Raw genomic sequence first — 24,901 nt, 5'->3', positions numbered from 1 at the left:
CATCTGTAAATTGGAACACTTCAAGAATTTTTTTCTTGACTGCTCAGGTTATGAGGTGCCTGCTTTTCTAGGGCTTCTTCAAAGAGCCTTAAAATTAATTGGCTAGGCTGTGGTGAGCCTGCTCTTTTCCTGTAGAGCTTTAGATTCTGTGTAGCAGAGAGGCTGCTTGGCAAGACAGGAACATTTAGAGATACTTGAGGCAGTGAAAACTACTTCCTTTTATTTTCTTTTTTCCTCAGTTTTACAGGAGTACTTGGAGAAGGATGGTGTGGTTTTTGCTCTCTGCAGCATGAAGTGTAATGAACTAAATCTTTCTTGTTGCAGCAAACAACTACATAGATGCTCCTTAACATTTTTCAGAGAGCACTCGAGGAGTGCAACTGTATCAGAAAAAGGGGTCACTTCCTGCCAGCACCAAGTTTTGTGTTCAGCCCAGTGACTGTATCAAGTCCATGGCACTGTGCCTGTTGCTGTGGGGCTGAGCATGCTTTAGGAGGCAAAGATCACTGTTTCTGGTCCTTGGATCTGGTCCTGGCATTGATTCATCTGCCAACAGGTTGTATGACAAGATTTTTGGAAGTAAAAAGCTATGTTTTCTTCTTTATAGCTTTTCATTTTGTAAAAGCATATATGAATATAATGGAATATATATAAAGAATGAATAGTAAAAAGAGAGGCTGTTGGTTACAGCAACTATATAGTTAAATGTGGTGGAGGAAGGGATTTATGAATAGCTTTTAAAGTTTTTATTGTGAAAGCATTGTATTTGGTCTCAGAGCATGGTGCTAATAATGCTAAAGTTTCAAGCTCAATCCCCATACGGGCCATTCACTTAAGGGTTGGATTTGGTCCTTGTATGTCCCTTCCAACTCAGAATATTCTATGATTCTGTAAACTGTGCAGAAAAACACAGATTATTAAAGTCTTACAACATTGACACACAAGGGTTTGCATGGCACAGTAGTGGGGAGGGTATGGGGTGATTTCTCTGAGAAGCTGAGAAGCTTCCCCTGTGTCTGACAGAGCTAGAGCCAACCAGCTCCAGCACAGAACCTCTGCTGGCCAAGGCTGAGCCCTTTGGTGACAGGGGTAATCCCTCTGGGATAGCTATTTGAGAAGCAGAAAAAGTGGTTGTGGTAACAGCAAGTGCAGCTGGAGAGAGGAGTGGGAGGAACTGCTCTGCAGACACAAAGGTCAGTGAAGAAGGAAGGGCAGGAGGTGCTGCAGGCACCAGAGCAGAGGCTCCCCTGCAGCCAGTGGTGCAGCCCATGGTGCAACAGTCTGTCCCTGCAGCACAGGGAGGTCATGGTGGAGCAGAGACCCACATGCAGCCCGGGGGAGCCCCACACCAGAGCAGGTGGGTGCCTGAAGGGAGCTGTGGCCCTGTCATAGCCCCACTGGAGCAGGCTCCTGGCAGGACCTGTGCAGAGAGGAACCCACGCTGCAGCAGGTCTGATGGCAGCTGTGTGTGACCCTTGGGGGGACCCATGCTGGAGCAGTTCATGAAGAACTGCAGTCCATGGGAGGGACTCTCTCTCCATGCAAGAAACACCTCCCATGGAAGGGACCCCATACTGGAGCATATAAAGAGTGTGAGGAGCCTTTCCTGGGAGGAGGGAGCATCAGAAAACACGATGAGCTGACCACAGACCTCATTTCCTGTCTCCCTGCATGTCTGAGGAGGAGGAGGTAGAGTTCAGGAATAAAGTTGAGCTTAGGTAAAAGGGAAGGAGGGGGGAAAGATGTTTTATTTTTTATTACCCTGTTTGGATTTGATTGGTAATAAATTGCACCAAGTGGTCTGTTTTTCCTATGACAGCAGTCAGTGAGTGATCTCTCCCTGTCTATATCTGAACCCAAGATATATTACTGTTACATTTTCTCTTCCCTGCCCGGCTGAGAAGGGAAGAGATAGAGTGGCTTTGGTGGAAATCTGGCATCCTGCCGGTGTTGTCAGCCCACATCAAGCATTGCATTAATTCATACAGAATGCTATTGTTGAAGTGAGATGGTATCTAAAACTTTCCAACTTGTGTATGATTGACTACTTCCTGTTTAAAAAAATGTGATGTCCTAAACTTTTGAGAGTTTCTATATATCCACTTCTGTTTTATTCAGCATTCCCCCACTTCAGTTGTTCCTTGTGCGTGGATACTGTTAAGTAGACAACTAGATGATATAGGCAGGTAAGAAAATAAGCTGCTGGATAATTCCATGTATCTTCTGGACTTTGCCAATCTGTGTTCACTCCTGACACTCCTGCTCTTTTAGCCACGTTTGTGTATCCCATCAGCTGATGGCTCCTCTAGAACAGGTGATGGTCCTAAAATATTCCCATAGACAATTGTAAAATAAAGCCCTGGCGGGCCTCAGGTGCAGCAAAGAGAGCTTATGACCTCCTAACCATGCTCCCTGCCCAAAATTTAATGATCCTGTGGCTTCAGTAATTTGTTCTCCTCCAGATCAGCTTCCTCTCTGAAGGTCCCCTTCTGTCTGCAGCAGCTGAGGCTGCATTGGGTTCTCTTGGTAGCCAGGATGCTTCCACCAAGAGTATATCCACAACTTTAAAATGTAAAGTGTACATTTTCAGTTTGCCTTCTGTGGCTATTTTATGAGAGGACAGTTGTTATCAAAAATGCTCTGGGATAGTTCACAGACAGGTGTTATCTGTTATCTTTCCCCACCACCCAGAGCAGTGAGCTCCTCACAGAGGCAGACATCAGGTGTGCCAAGGTTGATCAACATCATCTGCACCTAGTTACCCTTCATTAATGATCCATGGTGTGTTGCTACCTGTTCTTAGTCTACAAATAGAGTTTGATCTCTGTGCACTAGTATTTTATCAAGGGAATTTGATAGCAGGTATGAGAAGTTCAGCAGAGCAGTTTAGTTTTTGGATGTACACAAGGGACATTTTTTAAAGTACAGATAAAGAGATGGAGTTCATACTGCTGGAAATGTTCAAACTGCTGCTCCAATTTTCTCTGCTGCTGCGGGCTGGGAAGGCAGAGGTGATGGCTGGTCCCTCAGGAGAAGGGCAACTCTGCAGTGGAGCTGTGGCATCCTGGCCTTGATGGTTCTAGTATGGTTTAGATAGACTCATGTCTTGCCTGGAATTACTGTCTAGGATATTCGCTGACTTCAGATTAAGTGTTCCTTCCAAACTATTAGAGGGGAAAAAAATTTCATTAATAAGTTATTGCAAAACCAAGTTGACCCATTCAAGCATGCAGATGTTTTATTTAAATATTCCTCAAATGTCTATTTATTCAGCATAACACATGTATTATGCTGCCTTCTGAAATACGATATATGACTGTCAAACAAAATTGTCAAAACAACAATCTTGGTTTCTTTGTATGATACACAGAAATAATTACATTTCATGTACAGTACAGATGCATTTTACACAGTCATCAACAGTCATTCACTACCAAAACAGCATTTAAATCACCTAAAACACCAAAAAAATGTGTATTTCCCAAATTCAGAATAAATTAATGGTTTTGCATGTGACATATGGAAATAGGAGACAAGACTGGAATTCTGAAAAATCATACTAAATCATCTCTTAAGCTGCATTTTAAAAATGAAAATACAAGTTGCTTCAGGGGTATAACTGTTATGCAAGTGTATTGCTGTAGTGTGTTCTTTCTAGAGCCTATGAACAGGAGAATAAAGAGCTTTTAAAAGACACATGACCTGATGGAGTCAGTAGGTTTCCTGGGTTGTATGTAGTCTGTACCAAAGTAGGTTTAGTAACTGCCCCTTTGCATTATTTAGCTGATATAACTAGTCATGAATTACCACATGACATAAAGAAGTTGTTGCAGTTTGCTGACATCAAGGCAGTTTTTATGTTAATAAATGTTTGGCAAAAGGTGGGAACCAAGTATGAGTAACCATGCGTAGAAGTAGGATGCAAGTCAAAAAACTGATGTGTTCTGCCTCTCTTTTGAATCCATTATAGTTTATGTAACCTACCAGCTTCAGCAGATCTGCTGCAGGGTGGAAGAGAGAGCAGTGCTGGGTAATGGACTTAGGCAGGGCTGCTCAGAAGGAGCCCTTCCTCTGGCTCAGAGCACAGCCCGCGCTTCTGCTCTCTGATGTTTGAAAGAAATGCAGAAGCTCAGTTTACAATGAGTAAATCCTTCTGATTTGAAAAAAAAAAATAATTGGGAAGTTAATTGCAAATTAACCAAGACTGCATTAATTTCAGAATAAGTAAATGATAAAAGAGTAATGAATGGTATTATCTACTCTTTTTACTTGCAGTTTAATTCTAATATGTGATGCTGTATTTTGGTGTATATACTGTAGCATGATAGTCTATCATCTACTCTTCACTGTTGACAGGTAGAGAGAAGGACCAGTATTTGTGTGCAAGAAAAAGTGTATCATCAGCAAGTTTCAGTTTTTAGTGGGTATTTTAATGTAAATTTTCAGGTCAGTAGAATGCTAGCAAATACTATACTGAAACATACACTACTCAAACTATTAAATAACTGTGTTAATAATTTATTGTAATGGCATCTAATGCACTGAGCGTTTTGATTTATATGCATATTTTATTTTGCAGACATGCAATTATTTCTGATCCAGTGTTTCTGATGTATATATGTATGTATTGATATGCACATATTCTGTGTATATTTGATGTATATGATGTATGGTATGTCATGAATATAAGAAGCATTATGATACATCTAATGTAATGTGATGAAGAAAAATTACACTTTTTTATCATAAAGTTTCTGATAATATCAATGTATTTTATAAATTAAGCCAAGAAGCCTTAACTTGTAAAGCCTTCATATTAGCTTTTAGGCCTGCCCATGTAGGCAAATTCCAATTGAAATCAATTATATTTTTATAGCTTTGGGACTCAATCCATTATTCTGTCATTGTTCTTAGGTAATTGAATATTTTTCCCACAATATAAATTCTCAAACAAGTTTTAAGATGCAAGTTTAACAGATAATTACAAAAAGAATTTAGCAATCATTTTTACTGAATGTCTTTCAGTGTCTTCCAGTGTAGCTAATACTCTGGATGCTGCAGGATGTAAGAAAGGAACCATTTGGAGACAAGTGTTAGCTGATCCCCAAAACACATTTTTGGTAATTTTAATTCAAATAGGATTGCTCCTGTAGCAGTTAACTGTGACAAGAAGTTTGCTCTGAAAATACAGAAGTAGACAAGTTGTCTATGGAAGAATGGACTGTTGATTCATCAGTGTCCTTGAAATCCCAAATGATACAGTTATGTTGGAGTGGGCAATGAAGTGTCAGAGAAATAGAGAACAGTGAACAAAAGGAGCAATGGCTGAATAGCAATTTGTGGTGCAGTTTGGCTGTAAGATTATTTAAATGTTTGCCATTAGAAGTTTAAAGTGTAGATGAAGTTGTGTAAAATACCTTAAAAAAAATCCTGATTCCTGATACAACAGGTGTACAATGACTTATTGCAGTTGTAACAGTACCTAGGAAGCAAGATAAAACAATAGTAAATATTGAACTAACTGAACACCTTCAGTTCACTAATGAGTGTTTGAGTAAGAAATACTGCATTTTTCAAAGGGAAGTTATTTGTACAACTACCATGGAACATTAACAATCAGCTTGTTGTAAGTGCACGGAAATGCCCCTTTCTACAGTATTATTTTATCATGCCTAATCTGAAAAACAACAAAAGTAAACTGAGATCACAGCTTCAAATAATTTCAGCATGCATTATGGTTGTAGTTCTTTCAGTCAGTACAAACATATTTCATATGAGCATTTTCTCATTCATTTTTTGATAGTTCTTCAACAAGTTTGTGGTTTATTAACAGGGAAAAAAAAGACGTTATCAAAATGTTTCTTGTTGTTTTGCATTCAGCAGGAACATAGGTTTCTATTTTTTCGTTTGTGTTTTTTTCTAAAAAGAGCTTTCATGATGAGAAGAAGCATCAATGGGGACATTTCATTGTGCTCATATAGTAAGTCAGGATGGTCACAGAAGATTCCACCGCGCATCAGTTCGGACAGGGGGTAAGAAACTCCTTTTGGTTCACACCCTATGACACCAAAACCCACAAAGTTTATTTCTCCTGAACCTCTTGCTCTGCGGCCACTGGCACACTCGTCAAGGGGCGTTGTCTTTGTCAGCTCTCTCATTCCTCACGACTCGTTTTTCACTGCTCGAGCTCAGCTTGCAAGTGGTCTTTATGCTAATTTATAAATAATTCTTTGTTTTATAATGCAGATACTCTGACAATGTTTCCTCCCGAGTACTCGGGAGAGTCTGGCCTATCATCTCCTTCAGGTGTGGTGACTGGAGGTGTTGGGATGCTGATTATTGCTGTAGTGACATAAGGCTGCTCACAGTTTAGTTTAACGCACTCTTCCACTTTGGCATTTAAGCTGGAACGGCTGGAGGAAGAAACAAAAATCCATGAAAATGAAAGTCCACGTTACCACAAACCTCTTGAGCCTGATTCCATTCCCTCAGCCAGCCATCTCCATCCTGCCCCACTGGAGAGCTCTGAGCACAGAGCAGCACCACCCCACTGCACCCCAGCAGCAGGTGGTCCATGGCTATGCTCACGTCCACGTCCCTTTCTCGCTTCTTTCCCACCATTTCAGCACTTCTCAGCCATCACCTGTGTTTCTGGACTGGGGAACCACTGCAAAGCTAGCACAGCCAAGTTCCTTACTAAGCAGGAAACTAGGGGCCAGTCCAAGTCTCCTGCATATTCCTCAATACCATGCTTATTTAATAACATTTGGATATTTGGAATAGTTTCGTCACTGAAATGGCTGTCAGACATTGGAACAGGCTGCCAAGGGAAGTGGTTTACCCTTGGAAATGTTCAAAAGGACTGTAGATGTGGCCCTTGGAAATGTCATTTAGTGGTGAACATGGTGGTGCCAAGTTAATAACTGGCTTCAATGATCTTGGAGGTCTTTTCCAACCCTAGTGGTTCTGTGATTCTGTGTATATTCTGTTTTTACACAATGGCAAGGCACTCTATTATATGCGCTAATTAAATTTGTGTTTATATGTTCATGGAGTTGCTGCAGTACGTCCTCAAAGTAAAAGACTTGAAAAACTCAGACTACTTCAAGGTGAAACCAGCATTTTATGCTTGTGTTTTTGTTTTCTAGCACAAAGCTGCTGCTTTTTGTTTTTATATACATGGCATCTGGAAGTATGGTGCAGACACATCCTCTAGCAGAAAAAGAATGGATCCAGGCAGAGTATTTCCTGAAAAACTAATATAGATTTGAGCTTTGTGCTGGCCAGGAGGTTTCATTGCATAACAGCTGAAAATCTTTAGTAGTTTGAAGAGTTCCAAGCTGTTGGATTGTTCATGGAAGTGAAATCCAAATGTAATAACTATACAAAGGAAGCTACTCAAAATGTAGCTTAACAAGACAATCTGTATAGCAACTTGTACTGAAAATACTTCTTTATTAAAGGGTGGCATGAATGAGATCAATAGAAAACACTTCTGCGTCTTCTGGGACCTTTGCTGTGTTTTCATAGGTGATATTTGGATATATGTAAAAGCCAAATACTTTACTTTTGAAAGGACAGGGAAATTCAATAAATTACACACTCTTAAACTGCACTTACCTCACTTTTGTAATAACTCCTCAAACTAGAAAATAAGAAAATTTTTCTTACCCATTTCATATTTTTTTTATTTAGAAGAGTCTTCCTTATGACTATTACACTTAGGACTCTGGGAATCAGTTTTATTTCTCTGCTCTGCAGAAATGCAAGGAAGTCTCATTTCATTTGCCTCTGAACCAAGAAGGGACAGACAAAGCACTTGCTCATCTCATATATCTGAATTGGACATTTTTCTGTGTGAAATTTTTCTTTTATGCATTTGTCCATAGGATAGAACATCTGGTGCTCTATTTTACGTGGCGTAAAACGTAGATGCTGTTTGTTGTGAATGGGGCACGGTAGTTTGTGAGGAGGGCCTGAGAGGGCAGAAATGGATAGAGAGGGAGACTATTCTATTATTTTGGATTAAGCTTGAAGCAAAAGAAGCACAGAATATTTCAGTACCAGTTCCTCTTTTTAGATGAGTATTGGACCCTCATCTTTAGGCTCACCACCTGCCTGAGCGCAACCCTTTGCATCAGTTCCCTACCAAAGCCAGGGGCCTCAGCCCTGGGTGTGCCCATGCACATGAGGTACCTGTTGGACAGGGGAGTCCTCTCCACGCATCTGATCTGGATGGTGCTGAGCTCCTGCACGCTGCCGGGGCGGCTGCCGCTGGCGGCGGCGTTGGGGATGCGGTACGTCTTCTTGTGCCGCCGCGAGCAGCACGTGCCCGTCACGCCCGGCTGCGACGACAGCGAGGGGCTGTGGCTCGGCGGCCTGTTCACTGTGGAAACCTCCATGCAGCTCTCCTCGTAGACCTGCTCATCCACAAACTCGTGGTTCTGGCCCCGAGGCATCCAACAGAGGGACAAAGCACACACAGGAAGATAATTGAAGTGAGCATATTAATGGTGATTGTTTAACGGCTTAAATTGACACAACTGAATAAACTGGGAAAGTTAGCTTATTCTTGATTATAGTGTTTAGCCCATATTAGTCTGGGCTGAATACCAATACAAATGTAAACATTGGAACAAAATTAACAAGAAAATGTTAATCCAAATTATTTTGCAAAATAGCATGTGGTTATAGTGTAGTTTGCATTATAAATATCTGCACAATCTTTGAAGTGCCACAAAATAGAGGATTATGTTTATTAATAAAATGCAAGCGGTGCTTTTGTAAACACTCTAAATGTCAGTTGAAAATAAATAAGATGTATTATATTGAACTATAATATAATAAAATTCATAAATATTTTCCAGATAAGTTTATAAGACTTCCTTTTGAATTATATCTTAGAAATCAGGGTCTGAAACAACATTTCTTGAAGTATGCATCTATCTAAAAGAAAAAACATTTAAACAAATAGCAATTTTGACTAGAAGAGATGAGATTGTTATTCAAAAGCATTCAAAAAGTTCCTAATTACGGTAGATGGATGTATGAAAAGCAGTTTAGAGGACTGAGTATTTTAGTCAAATGAAGTCCTCTTTATTCATGCAGTCTTCACTCAGTCCCAGGAAAGACAGTAGTTTTATAGGGTGGTCGCAAAGATGAATCCAAATCCACTCAAATATCCAGTTTACATTAATTAATCAAGTAATTTGGAAGTATTTCACACCCAGCCACAATTCCCACATTTTCTATGTGTGCAAAAGAGTGTGAAATAGTGCTGTTGCTTATGGTGGCAAGGGAGGGGAGGAGCTGTAGGGGACTGGGACAAGTTTTTATACTTATTTAAAACTAACCAGAGATTGAAATATGTTTGCATGCAGTTTGAGCAAGCCTCCTTCTTCAAGAAAACTCTTTCTATTTACTGTTGGAGTTAGTCTGTGTATCCCAACAATGTTTTAGAGGAATTGTTTAAGAAGCATTTTCTGAATTGTTTTACACTCTACTTACTCTCACATTAGTTTTGTCAGCCTATTGCATTTTTGTCTATTAGAATGAGGTAAATTATTTTTCCCCTAAAAAATTTTGTTTTAATTGGAAACATGCTGATTTTTTTCAGAATTGCCATATGGGGCCAATAAAAATATGTGAACAAAGTAAAGAGTGTAACAACTCTGGCCAAGTGTTTGTGACAAATGGAAATACCTTTATAGGCATAAGATTTTTATTTACATTTTTTCTGTTTTTCACACAGACATAAGTTGGTGTGATTTAAGAGGCATTGAAGAATGTAAATTTCAAGTGACAAGGAAAAAAAGAACTTGCTTGACAAATGACTTTTATAAGGCATATGTCAGTCACCATCAAAATTTTGAACATGATCACACAGTAGGCATAAAATTCAGAGAGAAAAATAACCTAATTGCTCTTGTGAGATTACATTCAGGGGCTTGCAGAATGTTTGCCAAGAACTCTGTTATTTGTCTGATTAAAAGTAATTTTGTGCTTCCTAAAACCTTTATGGAGCAATGATTAAAGAGTTTTATTGACTGAACTTTTAATATAGAGTTGAAACATTTTGAAATGCTATAATGGCACAAGTTAATTGATTTAATTATACTTATTAATTAACTGTTCCTAAATTAGCTAAAAGTAATTTGTAAAATATATTTTTTAGTGCAATTAGTTTCATTATTAATGCAATCTTCACAGAATTCCATAACATTGCCTACTCTGCATTTCTGAGGGTGGGTGAGATATTCTCCTATTGACTTTTCAGTGACAGAAAAGAGAAAATAACCCTTTTCTCAGTATCATGATGGTTATACCACAAAGGATGGTGAGAGTCGTAAGAAGACGCACCACCCTTCCTGTTCTACAATGAACCAGAAACTTGCCAGATTCCAAATGCCGAGGGCCCAAAATATCAAGTTCCCACTAAAATTTTAGGAATGCATCGTCTCCAGAATGCAGCTTGGAACTGCTGTATATATTTTTGTGTTAATATATCATAGGAGCTCAGTGCCAGTAGCAGAACCCAACAGAAGGAAAGAAGAATGTAGATTCAAGAAAAAAAGATAATACTTGCTTTACAGACTTAATTTTTTACAGAAAAATTTAAAAAAATGTTTTACAGACTCCTCAATTATCATTAGAGGAAAGGTGACACTTTGGGAGGTGAATTCAGCTCCTACCAAATAAATAGAAAATTTTTTCCCTGATTTCTATGAAAGTTTGACAAGACCTGTGGTTATTACTCAGATTTTTAAATATGTTTACAATATTCTACTGTGGAAGAATTTTAAAGGCAAATTACTATTATCAGGTTCTGTCTCAAAAATGTTTCAAAAGGACCCAGTGAGAATCTTAGCAAAATAAACCACAGTGTTCTCTGAATAGGAAGTAAGAGGTTCTACCCTACAGCACATTTTATAAAATTAATACTTCTAAAGTAAGAAGGGAGGAGACATAAGCACAACAAGCATATGGATGATGTATTGCTAATTGACATAACAACTGGGCCCTTTTATTTCAGAGACATGTTGTCAAGAGGAGAACATTAAATTCCACACTTATATCAGGTTTTAATTTATCAAAATTTAGCAATGTTTGTTGTGGGAAAAATGTTAAGTCTTTGTTGTTTGTTTGTTTTGGGGGGGGTATTTGGTTTGGTTTTTTCTTTTTTTTTTTTTTTTTGAGAAGAAGCAGAATGACTTTCACAGTGATCTCCATCAAATATTGCAGAAGTTACATCTCTCTGTTATTTATATGCATTGGGTATAAAGCCTTAAAATAAGATAAAATGGCTTTTCTTCCCAGTTAGCTGCTTTAATATAAACGCTCATTAATTAAAAGAGAGAACTGGAAACATTCAAAACCCGGCTGGTGTTGCAATTCTCAGGAAAACACAGCTCTCTTTTCTTACCGTAGTTTTTTCCAGGCAGTGAAGCAGGTGGTGGTGCTGTGTTTCAAAGGAAGAGCCAGATTTGCCAACAAAGGCCTGTTCTTCTTCATTGGAGGACTGTTGATACATAAAACTGTGTATTATTGTCAGTTTTGAACAAGAGGGTTCTTATCCAAATATTTGATCAGAGCTAATCTGGATCGTACATCGTAGCGTAAATGCAAGGCTTTGTCTACAAAGTATACAAAAAATTATTTTGCACCTTAATTTGCTTTTGCTTTTTTTTTAATCAAACTATTTTCCTTCCTTCCCTTGCACCTCCTTTTAAATGTTTTCATCTTAGATCTTTTATGCATGGATAAAATAGAACTATTTACAAGTGCAATCAACACATAAGCTTTGAATGTTGGATCAACACATGTTTAAAATTTTAATCAATTTAAGTTACAGTAAAATATTTGTTCTTCCTGAGAATGTGCTTCATTTAAATAAAACTAAAAATAGCTGTCCTCCCAGGATCATTTCATAGCACTAAAGAATTTGTAATACTGCTGCTTACACAAAAATTCATGTCAGTGATCCCAATCTACTGGGTTTAGAAAGCATATAGAAAATGTTACTGATATAGAATGAAGAATTAAGTAGAAAGCATCCACTGTTTATTAATTGCTTTCATAATTATTCACTAGAAAGTAAAAAACCAAATAGGGGAGGAAGTGGGATAACAGAAAAGAATACAATTCAACCATGGGATATTGGAAATCTGCATGGTAATTAAGCTATTTGGTGTCTTTTTTATTCAAATATTTGAGTTCTTTCAAGCAGAAGAGGAAACAAGGGCTGTGACTGCTCATCTCTCATGCTACACAGGACAGATAGACAGACAGCCACTTCCTCCTCTGCTGGCTATAGGTTTAAGTATCCGGCTGTTTAACATGTATTGAGCAGAAAGGGCACAGAGGAATAAAAGCCTTCCTGTATTCCTCAGGGAATAGCCTAAATGCCAGAAAATGGCAGGGATTAAAAACCACTCTGTCTGCAGTCTTTCTGGACTGGGTGCAGCCTTGAGCAGCCAAGGGCTGTCTCCCAGAAGCATGGGTGGTCACTGTGGATCCCAGTCCCAGCTGCTGGTACTGGCTTCTGTGGCAGGGAGGAGCAGGGAATTTACTTCAGATAACATTAGATTATAATGCATTTGAGGTAATCACCAAGATTCTCCTTAAACCCAAGTAGGTGCTTCGAGGGAACACTTCACTCTGCAACACCCCTCTCTGCAAACAGTATTCAAGAGCTGTCTTTTCCTTTACTGATGATGAAATCTGGTTTTGTCAGCCATGTTCTACCTGTTTAAAGCCAAGTGAGATTAATCCAACCCACCTCCTAAGAGGCAAATGCTCTGTACTTTCCTTAACAAGTTATTCTACAGGATCTAACTCCAAAAATATGGGTTACATTGAATCCAGCATTTCTATCCGGACATTTCCCCCATCTCCTAATACCCTGCCATGGATTCTCACAGCTTCCTTTAACAGCAGTAATTGTCCAGTTTATCCTTCCTTAATCAACCTCTAAAGATAACATTGCCCAGAGCCCCAAGGCGACTCACCCTGGTGATAAGTAGAATAAACTACTGCTGGGCTGCCATTAAGTGGTTACTCCCGAGATGGGGGGAACACAAACATTACCTGCTGCAGCTGGTTACTCAGCAAGCCGTTCCGTTTGCTCTGCATGTAGGCATTAGCGCTCCCGCTCTTGGCGGCACGGATCCGAGCGAGCCTGGCTTTCTGTGGAAACACAGCGAGTGAACAGTGCCGTTTGTACTCACAGCCATCGCCCTGTTTGTCTAAAACCGCTAATTGGAATCAGCTGCTTATGAATACCAGTCTCACAGTGACTGACAGACTGCATTGCATCCATCCTCCAGGTGGAGCAAATCACAAGTGTCTTCCCATTTAAAATGTATTTGGTAGAATTTTTTTTTGTTTGCATGTATCAGCTACTAAGAAGAAGGACTTTGGCGAAGGGATTAGACAGATCAGTATGGAAGTGCCACCTTTTTTTGTTTTGCATTGCTGCAACTGCCACTCCTTATGTCTTGTAGAGCAGAAACATGGACATCCATTTCAGTTGCTATTGCAGTGAAAATCTCTTTAAAGGGAAATAAGCAGTTCTGAAAAAAATGGAGCATTGTGACATCTATGAGTAGGTTTCTCAGAGTCTTCTGGGTTTTTGGAGTACCAAAATGTAATAGTGCAAATGTAACAGTGGTTTTATGCTGTCTCCCAGCTGCATTCCTGAATATTTGCCAGGACATTTTAAAATCATAGAATGGTTTGGGTTGTAAGGGACCTTAAAGGTTCATCAGTTCCTGGAAGAACCCCCACCATGGGCAGAGACTCCATGCACTACATCACGATCCCATCCAGTCTGGCCTTTAAGACTTTCAGGGGTGGGGCATCCACAACTTCTCTAGCAACATGTTTCTGTGCCTCACCACCCCCTTAATAAAGAATCTCTTTCCAAAATCTAATATAAACCTGCCCTCTTTCAATTTAAAACCACCACACCTTGTTGTGTCACTATCTGCCTGTATAAGAAGTCACTCTCCCTCCTTTCTGTAAGTCCCTTTTATGTACTGGAAGGCTGCTCCAAAGTGTCCCTGGGGACGCCTCTTCTCCAGGCTGGACAACGCCAGCTCTCAGCCTGTCTTCACAGGAGGGATGCTCCAGCCCTTGGATTATCTCTGTGACCTTCCTCTGGACCTGCTCTAACAGGTCCATGTCTTTCTTGAGCTGAGGACTCCAGAGCTGGATGCAGCACTCCAGGTGGGGCCTCACCAGAGCAGGGTAGAGTGGCAGAATCCCCTCCCTTGCCCTCCTGGCCATGCTGCTCTTGGTGCAGCCCAGGATGTGCTTGGCTTTCTGGGCTGTGAGTGAACAGTGCTGGCTCATCTTCAACTGTACATCCACGAGTACTCCCAGGTTCTTCTCCACAGGACTGCTCTCAATTACCTCCTCTGCCAGCCTGTGCTCATGTTCAGAATTGTCCTGACCCAGGCGCAAGCCCTTTGCACTTGAATTTTTTGATTTTTCATGAAGTTCTCATGGGCCTACTTCTCAAGTTTGTCCAGGTCCCTCTGGATGGCAGCTCTTCCTTCTGTTGTGCCAAAGACATTGCTCACCTTTGTATCATCTGCAGACTTGCTGAAGCTCACCTGATCTCACTGCTGGTGTCATTGATGAACATACTGAAGGGCACCAGTCCCAATACAAAGCCCTGAAGGCACCACTCCTCACCAGCCTCCACCTACCCATTCATGTCTGTCAATATAACCAGACTTAAAACTTACCATTTTTGGTCATAGACTGTTCACAACCTGATTTTTCAGAGATACCAATTACTGAGAGAAGTTTGTGATTTCTCAGGTGAGCCTCATTGCTTGTGAAGGTGACTTTCATCCAGAGTAGAAGGAGGCTCATGAGTGACATTTTGCATCCACTGAATTTTGTACAACACACAGAACAGAGAATTAGGGGAAAGCATGAAGAATGGACTCTCTCAACCATTAATGTGGAAAACAGAAGCTTTTATGGGATTACTGGGTTGGCTTCCTGGTTCTGTATTTTTTGGGGCTTGTTACCTGTATAAGATGGAATCTGGGTTGATCTTCATGGTTAGATTTCTGATTCTGAAAGCCAAATGCCTAGCAGCATCTGGAATTAAATGGCTGCTGAAGCACAGAAGGAGATACAGTAAAGCACTTGAAAATCCAACTTTGATATAGCAGTAGGGATTTTCATATCTGATGTTTAATTTGTGGACATTTTCAGAAAATAGAGTATTTTCCCCTCTTCCCCAAATTTCTGTGACATTAAATGTCAGTATGTGCTTAGAGAGGGACGCAGCCCAGTCACTGCAGCCACCAGATCTTTCTGGCACGATGATTAATAATTAACTGACTTAGAGGAATGGCTCAATACCACATTTCTTTGCACTCACAGCCTCAAACTCACAGATCTTCTCAAAAGAAAGCCAAGGAATTTATGACAGCTAACAGCTAACGTGGCTGAAATCTGGCTTCTGCTATGTCATGCATTTGTTATCATGTAGTTGTTCTTAAAGTAAAGAAAGTAATGCTCTGCATGTGGGCATCCTTGAGCCAAAAAGCTCACATGAGATGCTATTGATTGATTTTGTGATATATTACCCATTTTAAGATAACACATTTGTTTATTGACTCTCTTGGTGACCATAGCTTTTCCAGCAATGCAGTTAATACATCTTATTTTAGTGGTAAGGAGAAAATATCCCTGATGACCTGGCCTGGGGTTCCCAGGAGCAACCAGTGTGGGGAACTGTTACAGCTCCCACCCTCCTGGCTCACTTGGGCTCTTGGGTGCAGCATCCAGGGCTACCAGCACTGCAGAGGGCTCAGTCCACAGAAAATAGGTGGTTTTCTAAATGGTGCTCCTGTGATGCAACCCCAGCCTGCTGGGTTGAAGGGTGGGGGAAGGAGTTTTACCTGCACCACAGAATCGTCATGGGCTGGGACAAGTGCACTTGGTTATGTTCATAAATATATAAAAGTTTAGTCTTAGGAGCTCGAGATGCTTTAGAGGAGTCTCATAAATAAGTGTTTTCAGTCACAAATATTTTAGCTGTGGTACTTTTTAGTCTGCTCTTTATACATGGAGATTTAATGAACAGATATTTAACATACATTAGTTCTGCTTTTCCTTTTAGCATGCATATTCATTTTCTCTTTAGTGCTTGAAGTAATAATTATGGCACAGCATCGTTTAATAAAGAAATATGAAAAACATAACAGTCCATCAGACTATCTTAATATATCAGTGCCATGACACATATAATATGAAGGTTGTACTTTCTATGTGAAGATTTAAAATTGCTTTGCAAGTATGAATTTATTGCATCTTAGAAAGCTTTTGTGAGCTAGAAAGTAATAGCATACATCTTTCCAGCTGAGACTCATTCAGATGGCCTGAATTTATATCATTTACCAAAGAGAAGACAGTAAATCTGAGAGGAAGAGAGGAAGCAGATATTGTGGCCTCCATGTTTATACTTCAGCTTAGAGAAAATACTGCAGAAACTGGAGGTGTTTACAAATCTGTTAAAGTGATAAGATTTCTTTTCAGTGCTTCTGCCTGATTTATATATGAGCCTGGAGCATGAGCAGTATAGTGACTTCTCACATTTCCTATCAAGGCATCATTAAAAGTTCATGTCACCCACAGGATTTTAAGGGCTGTGTGCTGGGGATAGAACTCCCATGAAAGGCATCAAAATGATGTGATGACATCAGGAAAACTGTGGTTACAGAAGTGCTGCATGGTCCTTTAGTCTGCATTTTCTGTCATGTATAACAGAATGGGAGTGACAACTGCCTCTTTCAACCACTTCAAAGCCCTTCCTAATCCTCCTCTTTCACAATATATCTAGAAAAAAAAAAAAAGAAAGTACTTAGTTCTCCTAAAGTAGATGATATCTTTGCTATGAAGGTTTTGGGAGTATGAAACTTTGGTAACTTTTACATGATCTAGGACTAAAAGAATGTAGATGAAATATAGTTCTTTTGCATATTTTAGTGAAATTCAACCCAAATAATCTCATCTTCATTCTTCCTAAGAAGTTGATGACCAGTTGTAATTTTTCCCATATCCCTTGTATTTGCACTGAACTTCTCTTTTAAATGAATGTCTTTCTGGTTTCTAGCTTCGAATTTTACAGCATAGAATTGGATCTTTGTATAGGGCTGCATTCATAGAAACCTCGCAAAGGGAATTCACTGTTATTCAACAACAGTTAGCTCTGTCAGTTTTAGAAATATAAACATTCATTTTCACAAGGTTTTAAGTAGAGCTAAATGTAGCGCTGTGGGGAATTTGCAGCATCCAGCTTTTGACACTCAGATGCCCTCAGCTGTCCAGTTATTTTAAGAGAATGATTTCATTAGAAAGATTTTAGGACAGGACTTATGGTGATACTGGGAATAATTTCTGGCAAAATCTCTTCAATTTGCTATGCCAGAAGCCAGGGTAGCCCAGGTAATTTAGTACTTAACTCCTGTTGGCTCTTGCTACTCTCCAGGTTACATAATTGTTTTACTATGAAAACTCAAAAGTTATTAATTGCTTACCCTTTAGTTATTATGGTTTAAAAATTTGGACATTTAAAATATTAAAATTCCTTCACAGTCATTCTGTGCACAGCCTTTGGTCAGGACAGAGCTGGCTTTCTTCACAGGAGCTGTGTTTCGGATTTGTGCTGAAAACAGTCTTTACAATTCAGGGATGTTTAAGTTACTGCTGCACAGTGCTTGCACAGGGCCAAGGCCTTTTCTGCTCCTCCAAGTGTCACTTTTGCCTTTCTCATTTTCACCCCATCCTTCTGGGCAGGAGAGAGAGAGTGAGCAGCAGGGGCTTTGTCTGCCTGCCTGTGCTCAACCACAACACTGGCTCCTGGAACAACGGTGAATGTTGCCCAAAAAATCACTTACATTTTTGTTTATATAATTTATTTTTGTTTGGTGTTTTATAAATCCACCCTGTGTGTTTGTTTTTAAGTGAAAAATCATGCCTACATTTCGTGCTCTGATTGTCTTATTTTCAGTAATTGCAAATGATTGATTTCATATTAGCTGACAATGATTTGCATGACATCAGTATGTAACAGAGAAGAAAATGCTGTTTACTTTGCACATTAATGGACATGGAATTAAATAAGGTTCATACATTTCTTGAGTGGTGCCTTTCTTTCACAATCTATTTAAATTAATGTTCAGTAAACACGAGTTCTACATGCTTTTTTTTTGGCTAAAGTCAAAAATCCTGGATAAGTTACTGTTAGTTATATTTCTGCAATACTCCTGATATTAATAACTTGTCTCATATAAAGAAGTCAAAATGGCTAGCAGGGTTTCCTACTGCAAACACAGTTCTAAGCTTCCAGATGCTGTTAAGCAGTTGTTGCAGTTTATCCTAGAGCTATTTATAATTAGCTGGTAACTGATTATTCATAACTGACAGATAAATGCATCATGTACAATTAATAAATAACAAAGCCAAGCCAATCTTCAGGATATATTTTGCTTTTTGAAGGTAGAAGACGATACTTGCATGAAATATTCAGGTTGAATTTTATGTCTAAAGTAAAATTTTGGAGCTGATGATGGTTGTTTGGCTGTTCTGTTGAGGCATCATGCAAAGTCACTCTAGCACTCTAGAAAGTGCTTGGGCAACTAATATTAAGGCTCTTTTGTTCCTCAGGTAATGAACAGCCCTGAGCAGATGTACTTGCACTCAGGCACTTGTTGGCCAAGAGGACACAAGGCTCTTGTCTCCCAGAGGCAGGTATGGAACAGGCACATAGCAAGGCATGCTTCATTCAGGGTATGAAGGACTTTATAATCATAATTGCTGCTGCTGGGAGTGGACCCTTGGGTCCAAGCTGCCATGGAGTGGCCAGACAGCTTTCAAGAGGGAAACTGTGCCTCCTCCTGTCTCTTCTCTGGGCTGGTAGTCATCCCAGTGAACATCCTGCCAAACCTTAGCCCTTGCTACCTATCACATACAGAACAGAAAATCATATCCAACCCTTCCCTTCCCTTCCCTTCCCTTCCCTTCCCTTCCCTTCCCTTCCCTTCCCTTCCCTTCCCTTCCCTTCCCTTCCCTTCCCTTCCCTTCCCTTCCCTTCCCTTCCCTTCCCTTCCCTTCCCTTCCCTTCCCTTCCCTTCCCTTCCCTTCCCTTCCCTTCCCTTCCCTTCCCTTCCCTTCCCTTCCCTTCCCTTCCCTTCCCTTCCCTTCCCTTCCCTTCCCTTCCCTTCCCTGCCTTTATACAAGACAACTGTCATTAACTTTGCCCAAAGTTAATGGGCAACCAAAATAACAACCTCTTGAAGTTGTCTCTAGCTGAGAAAATCTCCACAAATAGCATTTTTCAAAACTGTCTCAGTACTGATAAAACTGCTTGAGAAGAAGACACAGTAAGACTCCAGGGCATAATTAGTTATGCCCTGAATTTCAATGTCTAGTTTGGATTATTTATTCCTCCATTTCTTGTCAGGATAGGCCAGATCCTTGGACCTTACTATCTGATAGAAAACAGTGTTTTGATAAGCACAGATGATTTTTCCTTCCTTTCCCCCATCCCCTTTTCTGCTTTTGTTTATATTGATTGCAAGGGGTTTCCTGTACTGCAGCAGAAAGCTGGCTTATCCTGCCAACATTTTCTGTATTACAGACTGGGATTTCATGGCAATTATAACAATGTATTTTTATGATTGGAAGCAGGAGCTTCCTTTAAAATCCATTCAAAATGCAATGGTATATAAATAAATTTCTCTCTCCCATCTTCTCCCAAGCATTAATGTGCAGTGTCTTTTTGCCAAAAAACAAACAAGTGGAATTGTCTAATCTTGAATAACTGTGAAGAGCTCAGTAAGTGCATAAAATGATGGTTGCATGGCTCTTAACAATCCTAATGTAAGCGACAATATTTTTCTGCTGTAAATTGTTAGTGCTTCTGGAACTAGATTTCAACTCTTCAGCAAAGAACTTTCTCTTAAATTTCCTTCCAGCCTAAGTGTTTTGCTGTTTCTGAAGTCTATCTTGATTAAACTTCTGTGTGAGGTGTTGATAAAGTTGCTCAATTCAAGGTACAACTGTCCCAGACCAATGGAAGCTGTTGTAGCAGGAGGTACCACTGCCTGCAGGGGTTTGTGCTGCTCTCCATGAAACAGCACCTTCCTTTAAGCTTATGCTCTTCAGCCTCAGAGAACAGAAACCAGTTCAGTGCCTAGGGAAACATTTATTTTAGAAAATGGTGTAAAGCCTCTATTGTATTGAATGAAGAAGGAATTTCAAACTTCAATAATGTGACCTTTTTGCCTGAATATTCTTTTACAATGTAGTAGAAACCCCCTGTGAAATGCAAGGCTGTATTTCATGGCTAAATTTGGACTATACAGTACTCATGAAGTGCTTTTTTGTTGATTTTTCTTTTTTAGTCCATCAGAGCAATATTCAGTTCAACATCTCAGTCATTTTAGATTGAAAGAGATTGCCTTTGCAATAGGAGATATCAATGAAACACACACCCAGTGCTAAGTCAATCAGACCTCAAAGCCATTTTCTCCAAAGCAAGAAGGGCATAAACACAGTCAGAGGAGATCTCTCATCCTTGCTGTTGGCATTGTTCTGGGGAGTAGAGGAAAAAACGCTTGGCAGGATTGCCATTCATCACTTTGTGTTCCTGTTTGAAACATACAATGAGCTCACTGTTTTGCAAGGAGAAAAAGTCAGCTATTAACTCAAGCAGTTCCTATTCAGGAGGAGATTATGGGGAATAGCAGCCAGTCTAGCAATTTAACGTTTGTGAGATATTTTTTAGTGTCCATTTCTTTTTCATTGACAAATTGTGCTGGTTTAGGCTGGGGTAGAGTTAATTTTCTTCACAGTGGCTGGTGTGGGGCTGTGTTTTCACGCTTCCAGTTCTCACCCTGATCCTGCTGGTGGGGGAGTGAGTGAGCAGCTGCATGGGGCTTGGATGCTGGCTGGGTTAAACCATGACACAAATGTAAAGCAGGCTTAGAAAACTCTGTTTTGTGGCATGCAGTAGGACACAGTTTCAATCTGAAATGGTTGTGTTTGCAGCTATTATGAAAGCTCAGAACAGGCACAGTGATTGCTGGGGTTGAGCAGACCTGTTACCCATGGCTGCCACAGTGCTCAGGGGCACAGGCAGGAGGAGCACTGTGCCCTGGCTGAGGTACAGCTCTCTGCTGCCATTCCACAAAAAGGAGTACAAAAGCTCTTAACAAAAACAAGTTAGTGTAAAAGTGACATGAAGTCAGCTGTGAAAGAGGGGAACACACAGCTGGAATTAGGCTGTGGGACAAAACAGCATGCAGAAGAGTGGGTGGAATTAGTAGATAGATAAAGTATGGGATTTAGAGCCCTGAAGTAGCCTACTTTAGATCAGGTTTCTAGAGAGGTGTGACATTCTTGTGACACACCTGGTTTCTTTTTATAGCATCTTCCTCATCTGGCAGCATTTCTCCAAGATGTGGCCATTGGGTGGTGCTGTATCTTCCACCTGGGCCTATGAGTTTCCTGGTCATGTACCTCTGATTTTAACATAATCTGAGAATAGTATCACTGCATACATTTATTTCACTGGTTTTGGGTGTGGGGTTGTTTGTTTGTTTTAATGAAGAAATCAGTCAAAAAGGTGGCCAGAGGAAAACACACGAACATTCTGTATCTGACTGTGGCGCTGCTGTTGATACGAAGAAGATGCAGCCTGCAACTGCCTGTGTTCCCTGCTCTGTATGTGCAGTCCCCAGCCTGCACACTTCCCCCAGCAATGATCCTGCTCTCCTGAGATCACTGGAGACTCAGGGCCTCTGAAGAGAGGCCACAGGTCCACAAAAAGCACAAGTGGTGACACCTCAGCCTTGGCAATCACGCAACCTGTGTGGCATCCGAAGCCTTTGCACTGCCATCCAAGGAGGAGAGGAGGTAAAGGCATCTCAGCACCCAGAGCACGGCTCCAGGTCAAATGGGGGCTCTCTGAGCTGCCCGCCATTCAGGATTCAGAGGAGTGGATTAGAACAAGTGCATTGGCAGTGATGCGGAGATGTAAGTGACTGTCCAGGCTTGGCTGCATCACTCCTGATAAATACTTCTCTTCCCAACCCCTGACCTTGTCCATATGTCTCAAGAAGGGAAGCAGTGTTTTTGTAGATCTAGTGGTTATTTTAGTGAGAGACTCAGCAAATCAAGGAAGCTGGAAAAACAGACTTTTACTTTGTTTTTCTTTTTATCTGATTGAGCTGTTTATCTGAAGCCTTTTAAGAAAAATAGAGCTGAGGAGACAAGTTCCCCAACAATCAGATTCCCCCAGAGACTGAATCTGGGACTTTAACTAAACCTGGATTAGTGAAGCAATCTGTTAGCAGAGATGTTAGGAATCATTATGAAGTTTGAGGGTTTTCCTTGTTTGTTTGATGGGTTGTTTGGTTTTTTTGGTCTTTTATTTTTCCTCAAAGACTGTGGTAGAAAGAAAGCCTGCCTGAAAAAGCACAGAAGAATCTTCAGTGGGTGAGACTATTGTCTAAAAATCCTAGATCTAGTCTAATAAGTGGGATTAATTACCAAAACAATAGGTCTGTACATTTTGACAGAAAAGATAAATGAACCTGTTTTGGTTTGAGTTGGGTTTTTTTTTTCTCACTAAAAATAAGATCTGCATCTAGGACATGGTTTGGCATGTAGCACATACATACAGTGGTCCTCTTGCCAAGAAATACTATCATGACATACAGCATGTAGAAAATCATATTTTATCTATTGTTCAATAACAAAAGGAGGGAAAATGAGAAGCTCACCTTTTGTGCCCTGCGCTTGTCTGCTCGTTGATTCTGGTGGTATATACGGCTGAAGTTGGAGACAATTACAGGAACTGGCAGAGCAATGACCAAGACCCCACTCAGGGAGCATATTGAACCAAAAATCTTGCCAGCTATTGTCTTTGGCACCATGTCACCATACCTGGGTTAAAGAAAACAAAAGGCTTAGTAAAAACAAAATCTCTTCTAATCATTTTATTTCACAATGAATTAATTGCACAATATATTTTAATTCTCTTGCAAATAATAGTTGCTGCATATAGATAATGCTTTTACACATATTCTTACATTTACAGCATGCCCATTGTTGTGCACAAATAATTTTATTTTGAAACAAATTTGGGGTCTCCTGTCTGTCAAAGTGGGGGCAGGTAAAACACATGCTTTACCTGCTGTACTCTTCCCAGGGTGCCTCTACTGCAATGGAAAGAGAATGACCTTGCTAAGGAAAAAAATCAGTGTTGAAGTTCAGTCCTTATGCTGTTTACTTGAAAGAACTCATCAATTTCATTGGCGAGATCTAAGAGAGACCACTTGGTAAATTAGATACTAAACTGAATAATCTATTGTCTCATGATGATATAGTACTTTCATTTAACAGGGTGACACATTTTTGCAACAGGTTTCCCAGGAGATCATGGACTTTCCATCACTGTATTTTTTTAATTTGGCCAGACAGAAGCATGGCTGACCGAACTTCTTGTTGACATGAGAAGCTGGAGTAACTGAGTTCCAGACATCCCTTCTATGGTCTAGGTGAAAGCAAACATGGAAAACTCAAGCCACAAGCAAGCAACCAACAAAATTGTAACTGCAGTCCTGGCAGTGCTCAGAATTACCAAAGCTACCACCTTTCTTTATGATACTGGATATTGTTTTGTCCAGCAAGTAAGAACAAAGTGTTACTGATGTATGTAAAGGCACTCCTGGGACAACTTAGTAAGAGATTTTACCTTTTTGCATTTTGGTGTATTCTATAGGGGGCATGTATGTAATTACATCCTACAGAGTTTAATAAAAAGATGAATTACTTTCAAGTACCATTCAGTTTTTAACTTTATTGGATTTTAAGTTATTATTAAACACTGATTTTAGCTTGTGAGTTTCGTATGCTTGGGAAAAGAGAGATAATATATTCCCTATTACAAAGAATTTATAAACTTTTAACACGAGAAAAGTTAAGAAATAAAACTGTGGTGGAACAGTGTTTAGAAAACACTGTCTGGAAAACAAAACCTGTCTGTGCATCAGGAACTGGAAAAATAATAGAGAAGAGGGGGAAGTCTTCAAATCAGTGTTCAAACTGTGCACCTAATCACAGGAATGGATAAAAGGGTGAGGATATGGAGTGATGGAGAAACTATATGAAATTAGAGCACACCTTCTAGCAATAAGATCTCAGCTCATGTCAAAAGGAGGTGAAGATGAATGGTTTGCATTTTGTAAGATATGAGCGAAGTGTTGAACATAGATATTCAATTGAGTTGTCATACAGGCAGATATAATATAGATGACCAAGTCTTAGACTATTGACACAGATTATGTTGTCAAATAAATATTTGGTGGTTTTACTAAGCATGTCCAAGTGTAAAATATTCACATGAACAATATAATTAATAATTCTGCCAATATCCTCCCCCCACTTACTCAGAATTAGAATGTTATTAGTTTCTCATTTTGTGACAGGGCAGGATTGTATGAAAAATATGTAATTTAATAGATTCTATCTCTTACATGAATAACTGGTCTTAATAAAGATATCTAAAAACTGGAAAATTACTAAAAAGAATGTCATGCTGTCCTTCACACCAACATTTGCACTCCACAACATAGGCATTTTTGGTGTTTATCTCTTCCTAAAGCCTGAGCTGACTATCAGCTGTATGCATGACCAGCTGTTCTTTTCTTTGGGCAAGGAAGTGGATAAATGACCTATCAAGGTCTCAGACAAATGGGATCCCTAACACCTCACTAACCCCATTTTTTTCCAGGCAGAACAATAGAAAAGCAGCGGGCATAGGGCCAGGGTGGTGAGCTTTGTGGAGAAGACCTCGGATAAAATCACTGGT

The 24,901-nt window shown here is 39.9% G+C and overlaps 1 protein-coding gene across 1 annotated transcript in view; it reads right to left on the bottom strand.

Annotated features, from left to right (window-relative positions):
- Positions 1–3,258: 3,258 nt before the first annotated feature.
- The window catches only part of KCND2 (potassium voltage-gated channel subfamily D member 2), a 263,747-nt gene continuing 242,104 nt past the window's right edge, over positions 3,259–24,901 (bottom strand). Inside the window, exons 2-6 of the mRNA XM_058805263.1 lie at positions 22,812–22,974; positions 13,087–13,185; positions 11,423–11,518; positions 8,197–8,444; positions 3,259–6,413 (exon numbers count right to left, since the gene is read on the bottom strand). Coding sequence (XP_058661246.1) covers positions 6,236–6,413; positions 8,197–8,444; positions 11,423–11,518; positions 13,087–13,185; positions 22,812–22,974 — 784 coding nt within the window. The 3' untranslated portion in view covers positions 3,259–6,235. The remainder of the gene's footprint in view (positions 6,414–8,196; positions 8,445–11,422; positions 11,519–13,086; positions 13,186–22,811; positions 22,975–24,901) is intronic.

The sequence above is a fragment of the Ammospiza caudacuta genome, chromosome 5 (assembly GCF_027887145.1).
Source record: "Ammospiza caudacuta isolate bAmmCau1 chromosome 5, bAmmCau1.pri, whole genome shotgun sequence".
Taxonomy (NCBI): Eukaryota; Metazoa; Chordata; class Aves; order Passeriformes; family Passerellidae; genus Ammospiza; species Ammospiza caudacuta.
This window is presented reverse-complemented; position numbering and strand designations above follow the sequence as displayed.